This window comes from Macaca fascicularis, chromosome 6 (assembly GCF_037993035.2).
Source record: "Macaca fascicularis isolate 582-1 chromosome 6, T2T-MFA8v1.1".
Lineage (NCBI taxonomy): Eukaryota > Metazoa > Chordata > Mammalia > Primates > Cercopithecidae > Macaca > Macaca fascicularis.
In genome coordinates this window covers 76,040,976-76,053,786 of record NC_088380.1, presented here as the reverse complement: position 1 = coordinate 76,053,786, position 12,811 = coordinate 76,040,976, and the positions used below count along the sequence as shown (strand labels likewise).

Genomic DNA, 12,811 nt, shown 5'->3' with positions numbered 1-12,811 from the left:
GAGCGCACGCCCAGCCAGCCGTGCCCGACCGGGGCGCCGCAGTGTAGGGGGCGGGTGCGGCGGGCAGTCCGGGGGCACTGCGGCAGCTCGGGTGGGGCTGGGGGCGGGTCTCTCTGTGCGCCCGAGGCTGTGCCCGCCGGACCCTCACGGCCCCGCCCAGGGTACCCGGCGTACCGCTATTCGGCCTCCGCAGAGCGCGCCACTGGTGCGCGCACCAGGCAAGGAGCTGACCCTACCCGCTGACGTCTCCCCCACCGACCCCCTTCAAGCTACCACTCCCGGGGCTAGGACTTCTAAAAGCAGCAGCCCCACCCCACAACTTGGGGTCCCATTGTCCTTTCTGAGAGCTGCAGCCAAGGCCCCAGGGGCGGTAGCGAGGCGGGCTCTGTCTGGTGGCGAAGCGCAGGCGGTTCTGCATCCCAGCATCTGGGCGGGGGGGGGGGGCGGGGGGGGAGCGGGCGTGGCCCTAGGACTAGCCTAGTCATTCTGAGGAAAGAAAGGATCGGGATGTTTGAAATCAGAAAAGGCGTTTCTCAGGGGCTGAGTTAGCTGTGGTGAGGCTGAATCTCACGCGGGCCCTGGCGCATGGGGCTTCGGCCCCAGGTCTGCAGTGGGGGGGTCCCAGTCTTTTCCTGAGGCCAGAAGGGGACTGAAAGGAGTGGTTGCATCAGGTCTCCCCCACCCTTCTGCCTCCTGCGGTTGCGGCTTTATTGTGGCCTCTGCTCCCCTGACACCTGCATTTCACTTAGCGGGAGAGGCGGTGGCCAACTCAGCAGAGGCTGCGGACCCAGCGTGGTGACAGATCCCTCAAGGTTACTGGAGACTCTCCCTCTGGGTCTCATATCTAATAATTCGGATTATTCTTAATTAGCCCAGAAAAGAGTCTGGACCAAGTATGAGAGGTGGCGGGGAGAGGCATGGGTGCGGGGCGCGCGGGAGGTGCGCGGTGGCCGTCGCGCCCTGGGTGGGGTCGTGTTTGCGCGTCTCCCAGCCCGCGTCCCTGGGGGCGCGGGGCCACTTACCGAGCTCTATGTTGCCGATGGCGCGCCGCAGGTGCTCCTCGGTCACGATCTCGCCGACGACCACCAGCAAGTAGAACTTGCTGTCAAGGAAGCGGTGCGACAGGCTGGGCGAGGTGGACGCCGCCGGGTTGGCGATGCTGCCGGACGGCTCCGGCTCGGTGGCTTCCACCACCACGGTCGCCATCCTGCCGGCTGCTGTGCCTGGGCGAAGTGTCTCGCTCCGGCCGCTCCTCTCCTCTGCGGCAGGAGAAAGGATTATCTCCGAAGGTGCTGTCTCCGCTCCGCCCCCTGCGTCCCCCCTCCTCTGGCGCCGCGCGCCGCCTCCCCCTCCGCCCTCTCCTAGCGCCGCGGAGAGTGCGCGGCGGAGAGGAGCGGGGAGTGAGAGAGGGCGGGGAGGCGGCGCTGCTTTTATATGGAGACTAGGCAGGGAGCCGGGGAGGAGGAGGAAGAGGAGGAGGAAAGGACCACCCGGCACATCCTCACGCGGTGGCTGCCTCCGCTCTTCCAGCAGTTGGCCCGAGGCTGATGTCATCTGCAGCAAATCATCTCGCCGGCGGCCCGGAAGCTGGAGGGAAGAGGTGTGCGGACAATGGTCGGGGCAGGGCCGCGAGCCAAGGGGCTTGGGAGCCCGCTGAGCTCCTGCTGCAGCCTCGAAGGGGGAAGACGCTCTCAACCTACACCACCCACCACGTACACACCCACTGCCCACTCCTCACCCTCACCCTGTCTGTGCATGGGACTGGAATGAGTTTCCATTTTCATAGTGGGGTCTTTCTGTTATCCGAGTTGCACTAGTCAGGCCTCTGGTTTGTGTGCCGTCTATGATGTAGCCAGGTTCTCAGGAACTGGGATAGCCACAGTGGGCACATGCGGGGCTGTGGGTACCCCGCCTAGGAAGGTGGAACCTGTCTTTTCTTTGACCTTGTGGCTTTAAGAAGACAATTTACTGATATTTACCAATGTCAGTATTTACTACCTTCACTTAAAGAATACATCAAAAATGCAAAACTTAAGCCTACTATTGTTCAGGCTTTGGATTCTACTCTGGCAGGGCCAAGGGTGAAAAAGTACTGGCTCATGGTGCTCATGGGAAATGAGAGAAATGTAGATGTATTATGTTAGATACTGATTTCTTTCCTTAATATGCTGAACAGATAGTATCAGTAATAACAAAGAATAAAAAGAAGATACTGTCTCTACCCAGCAGGGTTACCGTGACTATAATGTACTTTTCAGTTCCTTGGGGAACACACAAGCAAAATTATCTCAAGTGACAATGATGTCTTTTAAAATATATGTAGCATTGGGAATTTTTATTGCCTTTGTTTATGTTTATAAGAACTCATAAAAATGTGTTTTTTTGTTTTGTTTTTTTTAAGGCAGCCTATTTACAACCATTTCTCACAAACATACTGAATATAGCTTCTGTCCCAGAAAAGGGGAGGACGGTGAGGAAAGAGCAAAATGTGCAAACATGGTATCATCATAGAAGTCTGGGGAATTCGAGCTTTAAGGAAGAGGGATAGATGGAAATTAGTCAACATAGCTTTAATACTAGAATGCCTGTTACTAAAAGATAGATAGATAGATAGATAGATAGATAGATAGATAGATAGATAGATAGATAGTCACCTAGATATTCTTAAGATTTCCAAAATAACCCAGTGACTTAGGTGTTAGCTGCCATGACTTATTGGTTATATACTCTTTGCTCTTACATCTTTCCTGACACCCTGGCATGGGAAACATGCTGGGCAACCAAGGGCTGGGGGGTCCCATCCAACATGTCAATCTGATCAATGCAGAATAAAAATACCGTCTGGCCCGCAGTATTTGAGGTCTGTGACAGGCTTATAGAGAGTTGCATTCACCAGTAACTAGATGAAGTGTTTCCAACTAGCTGCATTCACCAGTAACTAGATGAAGTGTTTCCAGATCATATTTTGGTTAAGATATTCAATTGCTGTTTGAGAAATAAGGCCAGCACCAAAGCCCATAATCCGGGTGAGGGGCAGGAAATATGGTGAAGAGCACTGTTTTCCAAAGGTCATCCATTGGATTCCAGCCTCATCTAGTTTGTTTGTTTTTCCTTTTTTTGAACCACTGTTACTTTTATGTATGTAATAGTTTTCTTTTACTCAGTTAATTTATTTTACTTAAATTTATTTTTAAATGCAATTCTATGTTGCTGTATAAATGGAAACACTAATATCACTTATTAATAGAAAGTATCCCTAAAAATATACACAATGAAGATAAGATGTGATCAGATTCCTGCTACATACTGTTATTATTTGCTCAAGACTCTGAGTCCAAGGCTCTCCTTTCTTGGTTGAAAACAGAGATTGGCCAAGTGTTAGAGAGGTGTTAAAGAGATACTAACACCTGACTGAGTTGCTCTCCACGTTATAACAGAAGGTTGGATGAAAATTATAACAGAGCGCTTTCTTACTGTGTGTGTCTGTGCAATTAAACACCATAACCATGGCCACCTAAGTCATCACCCACACTTTGGAAAATAGAGGCATAATGGGAGAACACAGACTAGGGATGCAGACTGCTCCTTTACAGCTCTGTAACTTTGGCAAGTGACTTTCTTTTTGATCTTCCATCTCCTTATTTAGTGAGAAGAATAACATCTTTATAATTGTTTAAGTAACTGTAAGAAAGAAGGAAATGATAGAATGTGTAAGCACCTAATACAGTGGCTGGACATAGTAAGCAGTCAAGGGATGGTTGATTAATTGACCTGTTTTCTCCCAGTTACTAAGACAATGGAGTAAAAGCAGTCTTACAAAATGTGCAAGTGATATTGCTACAACACCTCTGAAACAAGAATAGAATATTACATTATTATACTTCAATACTGGAAAAGTAGCCCCTTCTCCTCTTCATCCCAAGAAAATGTATACAGTTCTAAGGAGGAGAAAGGGGGAAAACTAACATATAAGAGCCCCAATATTGCCAGCTGCTCAACTGACATCACCTGGATATACCAAAGGCATGTGAATCTTGACATGCTCCAAACCCAAATCATCTTTTCCCTCCAAACCTGGGACACTCTCACTCTTGTTATTTCAATGAACCATAACACCATGTATCCCATGATGCAAGCCAAAACCTCACAAATATTTTGGACTGTCCCCTGACCCTTAGCTTCCTGTGCAATCCAGCATGGAGTCTGGTCAATTTCACCTTCAGTACCTCTTCAATCCATCCACTTTTCTCCATTATCACCAACCTAGTCCAAGCTAGCATCATTGTGATAGGTACTAGTGTACCAATTAGAAAATGGGTTCCAGAGTCAGACTGCCTGGTTTTGAACCCTAATACCATAATTTATTAGCTGTGTGGCCTTAAGCAAGGTGCTTAACCACTCTATACCTTGGTTTTCTCATTTGTATAATAGAGTACCAACCTTACGGACAGGAGGACAGTTTAAATATGTAAATTACTTAAAACAGTGCCTTGTATATAATGAGCACTAAATAGGGGTTAGTTGTTTTTGGGTGTTATTATTTAACATTTTACTATGGAAAATTTCAAACAGAGAGATTAGAGAGAATAATATAAGTAACCCCCACATACGCATTATCCCCAATCCATAGATTTTTATAATCTGCTTCTTTAAATCAAGATTGAAATAATATCTATATATTTCAACTGATTGATCAGTCTTAAACTCCTTTGATCTATGTAATCCTACTATTTTTTTCCTTGTAATTTTCTGTTGAATAGTGGCAACATTGTTCAGCAGAGTTTCACAAAGCATAAATTTTGCTAATTGCATCCCCTGTTGTGTTATTTAACATGTTCTTCTATCTTCTGAATTTTCTGATAGACTTAAAGGCTTTATCAGATGCAGATTTGATATTTTTTACAAGTATACTTCATAGGTAATATTGTGGTTTTCTATCAGAAGGCAGCTAAAGAATGGTTAACCCTCATTCTGTGATTTTAGCAACTCTTAATGATCATTACCTAGATCCATTATTTCACTATGGATTGAAAAAAATGATAATATTCTAATTTTGTTATTATTTATTTGACAGCTAGAAGAGTTCTGTTAGGAGACGTGTTATCCTGTCAGTTGATCACCCTGAGGTACAGTATGTACAGGAAAAGAAGGATGAACCAATGACTTTTTCTCTTTATTTACTAACTTTCAAAATAATGAATTTATTCCAAATCATTCTCAAAAGGGTGACTAACTTTTTGTATCATTACAAATATAACTTACATTATTCATATTGATGCTTTCATTTTTTCATCTTTGGCCAGTAGTATGGTAAGGTATCCCCACCTTACCTTGCACATATCTGGCCTCAGAACCTGGAATTAGCAGTTTCTCTATGGAATCCAAGTTCCTTAAGTGGGTAATGGTATTTGGAGACCCCTGTATACCAGGTGTTACTACTATTTTGATCATTGTGTCTAGACATTTTCAGTGGACAGAAGTATGAAATAAATTGTTTTTCAAATATGAATTCATACTTATACCTCTAACTCAGTATCAGGACTACAGGGATTTTGTTTAATGTTTTATCTTGCATCTGTATTTCCTTTGTCCTATGCCTAGAATTCCAGTTTTCAAAGACTCCAAGGGCGACTGAATTAGAACAGCAGGTAGCTTCTCATTTTTCTTGTTCCACAATATGTACAAATTACCCTCATGGTAGTTTTAGATACAAATGCAACACTTTTGCCAACAATGTGATTACTAAAATCATTTTAAGGTATCTAGTTTGTTTGGTTGGTTGGTTGGTTGGTTTTTTTTTTTTTTTTTTTTTGAGACGGATTCTCACTCTTGTCGCCCAGGCTGGAGTGCAGTGGTGCGATCTCGGCTCACTGCAACCTCTGCCTCCAGGGTTCAAGCGATTCTCCTGCCTCAGCCTCCTCAGTAGCTGGGATTACAGGCACCTGCCACCATGCCCGGCTAATTTTTGTACTTTTAGTAGAGACGGGATTTCGCCATGTTGGCCAGGCTGGTCTCAAACTCCTGACCTCAGGTGACCCACCTGCCTCAGCCTCCCAAAGTGCTGGGATTACAGGTGTGTGCCACTGTGCCCAGCCTAAGGTATACAGTTTTAAAGTGTAATTAATTCTGTTATATGTGATTATGCCAGTAACTCAATGCATAGTTATGTTCAATTGTTTCATTTTGTTTTCAGTTTTTATGAATTGATTTTTATAATTTAACGTTGCTTTATAATAATGTAAAATATTTACATGGTTCCAAGGTGAAATCTACAAAACAATTTGTATTTGGAGAACTTTAGCCTCTATCCCTGTCCCCTCCACCTTTCTCCCTGTCTCTTCCTGTGAGTAACACTTTGTAACCTTGATTTAGCCTTTTACTTTAAAAGTGAAGTAGCAGCATATACATACAATTTTCTCCACTTCGCTTTTTTCATCAAACACTGTTCCTGACTCTAACTCTACAATAATATATGTTAATATTCCTCATTTTTATTTATAGTTGCATAGTAACCCATTATGTTTATTTAGTATAATTTACTCAACCAGTCCATTGTTGGTGAACATTTGAGCTATTTCAAGTTTAATTTATATTGTAAACAGTAGGTCAAGCTATTGTTTTATCCCTGTGCAACCTCAATAGTCACCTTACTGGCATCTATATAGCCACAATGACTCACCCAATCCATGCTTCACACCATATGGAAAATCATCTTTTCTGATCTGGTTATGTTGCCCCATCTCTACTTAAAACACAAATGGCTTCTCATTTTAGGATAAAAACCAAACTTCTCAGTGTCACCTACAAGTCTGGTCCCCATTTATCTCAGCAGCTTCATCTGGCCCCTTCACTTGCCCTTACTTTCCAGCACCAGCCACAATGACTTTGTGCCAGACCATCCTTCCCTCCAACACAGCCTTTCCCTTGCTTTTCCCCTTGACGAGAGGCCTACTTTTGTCCATTTTCTGTTGCTGTAACAGAGTACAGCAGACTGGGTAATTTGTAAAGAAAACACATTTATTTTGGAGGCTGGGAAGTCCAAGGTGGAGGGACTGAATCTGGTGAGGGACTTCTTGCTGTAACCTCCCATGGCAGAAGGCAGAAGGGCAAGAGAGGGCAGGAGTGAGAGAGCAGAGAGCAGAGAAGGCTGAACTCACTTTTATAACAAAGCCACTCTCTGGATAGCTAACCCACTCCAGAGATAACAACATTAATCCATTCATGAGGCAGATCTCTCATGACCCAGTCACCTCTTATCAGGCCCCACCTCCCAGGACTGTGGCAATGGGAATTAAGTTTCCAACGCATGAACCTTGGAGGACACATTTAAACCATTTAAACACATTTAAACACTGACTAGTTAACTTCACCTCATTAGTATCTTCTCATTTCATAGATAACATCTCAGCTATCACTTTCTTAGGGAAGCCCACTCTGACCTTCCTCACTAAGTTAACCTTTTTAAATGCACTTTTAGTTCCATGCCCCACTGATATTTTTCAACATTGTAATTTTGCATTTATAGCTGCAATTTAAAAAATTTGTCTCAGCCTTCACCGTGGAACTGTATGCTCTACAGGAGCAAAGAACATGTCTATCCCCACCCCCCAACACACCCTCTTCACACCTACCCAGCCACCCACATACCTTAGTATTCCTGTGGCTCAGCATAGGGCATATGCTCAGTCAAAGCATATTCAGTGACTAAATGAATGGCTTCTATGAGCCATGGTAGTGTGCTAGGTGCTTAAAGTACTTCAGTGAATTCCCACAAACTTTCTAAGAAATTGGTATTATTTATATTTTTGATGGCTTGAAGTCTGTATTGATGTCTCTTTCTAGTTTCTGATCTTGATAATTTGTATTTTCTTTGTGTTTTTCTTGATCAGTCTAGCTAGGGGTTTATCAATTTTGTTAATCTTTACAAAAACCTACATTTGACATTATTGATAGTTTTCTATTTTATGTACATGTATATATGTTTTCATTGAAGCTGTTTCTATCTATGCTGTTTTTACTCCTAATTTCTTTGGGTTTTATCTTAATTCCTATTTTAGCTGCTTGAGAAGCTTAAGTAATTGATGGTCAGTTTTCCTTCTTTCTGACAAATACATTTAAGGCTAAATATTTCTAACTCCTGCTTTAGCTGCCCTGTACACATTTTGATGTGTTGTATCTTTATTATCATTCATTTCATAATATTTTCTAATGTCATTGTGATTTCTTTTTTGTCATTAGTTATTATTATTGCTGTTTGACAGGTGAAAAACTGACATGGAGAAAAGTTAGACAATTCCTCCAAATCACAAAGATAGTAAGTTGAAAACTTGTGAAAAGAACTCTGCTATGTCATATTTCAAAGTCTGTGACCTCCCCTATATGATATCTTCCCTGATGCTATAGGAATTAAAGCAAATAAAGGAAACAAAGCATAGCCCAAGTGTTGTTTGGTGGGAAGAATAAAAGAGTCAGAGTAAATGAATGAGCCTCCAGTGTTGTTGTGTTGTTTGTTAGAGTTAAAGTGATTCTCTAGAGTGTAACTGAAGACGGTATGTCATTTAAGGGTCAAGAAATAGTCTGTTTACTCAGCATTCATCAGTCCTTTCTTTCTAAATGTTAAGCTAGCTATAGAAAAATTACAGAGAGCCTGGGGAAATAAACAAAAGGAAAATTAGGGAAAAGACTTACAAGGTATGAAGTATTAGAGAACATTTAAAAAGGATAATCTATACCATTGATGGCTGCAGCCATTCTCTATGCCCATAAAATAAATGGGCCTAACAATTAACAGTGGCTATTAGGTTAGTTAGAAGAGGGATGTTTCTGAAAATTCCATAGTGAGCTTCATAGCCAGAGGAAAATATCTTATACTTCTTTCTATTCAATCATCCTTGACTCTGAAAGTGCCTCTTATTTTCTTTTGGTGGAACGGTGGGAAAAAATATCACACTGGAAGGCCAATTGACTGAGATCAAGTCCCTTTTCCTAACTGTGTGAACTGGGTCCTTCCCATCACTATCCTTCAACGACAAGAAAAACAAAACACATCCTATCAATGTATAAAGCAGAAAATAAAAGTTCCTTCTTTGCTACCCCTAGTTCTATTCCCCTTCCTAGAGGCTAAACTGTTTTGCGTGTGTGTGTGTGTGTGTGTGTGTGTGTGTGTAGAATGTACACATATATGTAGGGGAACGATTCTAGGACTCCCCTGTGAATACCAAAATTCAGGGACGCTTAAGTTCCTTATATAAAATGATGCTTATAACCTATGCACATCCTCCTATATACTTTAAATAATCTCGATTACTTATAATACCTAAAACAGTATAAATGCTATGTAAATAGTTGTTATACTGTATTGTTTAGGAAATAATGACAAGAAAAAAGTCTGCACGTGGTCAGAACAGATTCAACCATTCTTTTTTTATATATATTTTTCTGAATAATTACAATCCATGGTTTGTTGAATCCACAGATGCAGAACTGGTGGATATGGAGGGCTGACTGTATACATGTATCTTCCCCATATAAATAGAATACTATTTTATATACTGTGTTGTGCAAATGGCATTTTCCCTTTGGAGCTCTTTTCAAATGTTTAAAAATCTATTTTAAAAAATTGCTACACAGTGGCTCATAGACTGAATCTACCATAGTTCATTTACTCTTTCTCCTCTTGGTGGTCCTTTTGGAGGTGTTTGGTTTTTTTCTATTATAAATAGTGTGCAATGACCATGCTTGTAAGTGCTTCTATATTCATATATGTTTCTCTGAGCACAGATGCCTAGATCTAGAAGCCAAACAGATGGGTTGAAGGTGATACCTAATTTTAACATTTGATGACTCCTGCCAAATTACCCTCTGAAAAGAATTTAACAATTTATACTCCTGCCGCACCATTGCCTCTTTCCTCACATCATAAGGTAAGCCTTCTTATTTTTTACTCATCAAAGTGAGATAAATATTTACTGTTTAAAACTAAGCACCTTTTAAACTGCTTTTCTTTCTTTATTGGTTTAACTCTTTAGGATGTGTCTTTTTTCCTATTGGACTATTGTTTTTATCTTTACTGGCTTTTAGAAGCTCTTTATATAATCTGGATAATAAGCTTTTGTCATCAATATATGTTGCAGATATTGCCTCTCAGTGTGTCAGATTTTGTATTTATGTCTATTTATTATGTCTGTGACCATATAAATGATTACATTTCTTATAAGGTTAGACCAAGCTTCTTTCTTTATGAGTTAATGGGGGTTGTCTGTCTCAGAAAGGATCTCTCGTCCCGAACCTTAAAACTATTCTCCTAATAATTTTAGATTTGTTCAATTGAGAGAGTGCTTAACTCAGGAGATCAATAAAGGTTCATAAAGGAAGAAATATTTGAAATTGTCCTGGAAGAACTATATTTTTCAACAGGCAGAGATGGAGAAAGCACAATCTACATGAAGAGAACAGCATGAGCAAAAAGAACCGGTAGAAATATATTGAGCTTATTCTTGAAAATAGCTAGCAGTTTACTCCTCCTTTCTTTTGTATACTAATGGCAGCACACTGAACAAACTGTCATCTTGCTTATCACTTAGCATATCTTTGAAATACTTCCATAATCATTGTAAGGAGTATCCCTATTGCTTTTTGAGCAATGCATAGAATTCCATTTTGTGTGAATATCATAATTTATCACTCTTCTATTTTTATCACTCCTCTGTCAATGATGACTTCCAGTCTTTTGATAATATAAACAGTGCTATAGTAAATAGAGTTCTGTATATGTCATTTCCCACAGGTTAGAGACCATCCATAGGATAAATTTCTACCAAATTGCTGAGTCCAGGATATGCATGTTTGTAATTTTGGAAGATCTTAAAAACTTGCCTCCCATAGGTGTTGTACCAGTATGTACTTCTGCCAGTACTAGATGGGTGGGCTGCTGATTCCTCAAAACGTAAGTATTTTCAAACTTTTAAATTTTAACCCATTTAACGTAATTTAAAAATTATGTCTCTGTGTGGTTTTAGTTCCATTTCCCTTATTATATGTAAGGCTGAACATCTTGGCGTATGTTTAAGGGCCATCTGCATTTCCTTTTCTGTGCACTGTCAGCTTATATGCTTTGCCCATTTTTTCTAGTAGAGGGTTAGTGTTTTTCTTATTGATTTGTATGTATTCTGTATTACTCCTTTATCACACTGCTACAGAGAAATGCCTGAGACTGTGTTATTTATAGAGAAAAGAGGTTTTATTGGCTCACAGTTCCAGGCTGTACAGGAAGCATGGCTGGGGAGGCCTCAGGAAACTTACAATCATGGAAGAATGTGAAGGGGAAGCAGGCACATCTACACATGGGCAGAGCAGGAGGAAGAGAGATAAGGAAGAGGTGCTACACGCTTTTAAGCAACAAGAGCTCATGAGATCTCACTATCGCGAGAATAGCAAGGAGGAAATCTGCCCCCATGATTCAGTCACCTCCGGCCAGACCCCTCCTCCAACATTGGGGATTACAATTTGACATGAGATTGCTGGTGGGACACAAATCCAAACCATATCATATTCTTCATACATTTGGGAAATTATCTTTTTTCTGTAATATGATTTACAAATATTTTTCTCAGATTGGCATTTGTTTTTTGACTTTTCATATTGTACATTTTGCCATGGGAACTTTTTTTGTCATTAAATTTTACCTATTCTTTCATTCATATGGTTTCTGCGTCCGGTATTATACTTAGAAAGACCTTTACCATTCTGAAAGGATATAAGAAAAATTCTCTCAGGGTTTTTTTTCTGGTAATTTTAAGACTTTACTTATAATATTTTGGACTTATCCAGATGTAGACTATAAGATAAGGATCCACATTTTTTCCCCAGCTCTACATTTTGCTGCTAGAAGATTTTACAAAATTTTGCAATTACTTAGTAACTTCTATTTCTTCCCAAATGATTTTGAAATCTGTAAGAGCAGAAACTTTGATTTCTCATTTTTATTCTTTCACATGCCTGCCCTTTAATGCACTTCAACCCCAGCCCCAAGTCTTGCCTAGTACTTGGCAGTTAGATAGTTGTACTTCTGCATTTCTTCACTCCTGGGGAGGAAAGATTCGACCTGAGTTAAGGCAAGTCCTACCCAGGATGTGGCTGCAAATGAGATTGCAAAGTTCTCAACCGGTGTCTTTTCATTAAACTCTGGCTTTTACCAAGTACAAGTACCAAGTGAGTCATACCGACACATGTAGAGGATGGCATCCTGAGGGGAAAAGAATTATAGTGGAAATAGCCAAGGCTGCTTGGAGATAAGCTTCTCAGCTGGCACTGCAGAACAGCAGCCACTGCCACAGCAAACAGCAAAACAATAACAAGCTTGCTTGCAGAAGGTGGGAAGCTGCAGACATAAATGCGGGCTCCTTTCCCAGGGTACCAGCAGTCCCTGGGGATGAAGTATTCTAAATGGGCAGCAGTTGTGGAGTCCTCCCAGCTCACAGGAATGGAAGATGTCACTCACTAGCAGAAGTGCTCTGGGGTGGCAGTGAGGAGTGCTGTCTTTGGACTCTAAGAGGAACATCTGTATGGCACCAGGCTCAGGGAGACATGTCTTGTGTGTCCTGCTAAGCACTAACAGCAATAATTGAGCACAGCAATCTGCCTCACATCATTCTAGGCCCTAGGAGGGCACAAAGTTGGTTCTTGGCTCAGCTTATCAGGAAAGTAACATATGCACATACAAATATAGTGTCCAACAGCAGAAAGGGATGCCCTGAACAATCCAGGTTGCACAAAGGAGTATGGACAAACAAGTAGTTGCATCCAGCTGGGA

At 41.5% G+C, this 12,811-nt stretch overlaps 1 protein-coding gene and 1 long non-coding RNA gene across 2 annotated transcripts in view; one reads left to right on the top strand and one right to left on the bottom strand.

The window, feature by feature from the left end:
- Positions 1-1,263, bottom strand: part of MAP1B (microtubule associated protein 1B) — a 104,068-nt gene extending 102,805 nt beyond the window's left edge. Inside the window, exon 1 of the mRNA XM_005557119.5 lies at positions 1,023-1,263. Coding sequence (XP_005557176.4) covers positions 1,023-1,206 — 184 coding nt within the window. The 5' untranslated portion in view covers positions 1,207-1,263. The remainder of the gene's footprint in view (positions 1-1,022) is intronic.
- A 108-nt stretch (positions 1,264-1,371) lies between these two features.
- LOC107130010 (uncharacterized) lies at positions 1,372-10,945 on the top strand. The gene is made up of 7 exons (XR_006698739.3): positions 1,372-1,600; positions 5,075-5,126; positions 5,602-5,648; positions 8,262-8,314; positions 9,781-9,923; positions 10,317-10,473; positions 10,787-10,945. It is a non-coding gene; the product is annotated as an uncharacterized lncRNA (long non-coding RNA).
- Positions 10,946-12,811: the final 1,866 nt, after the last annotated feature.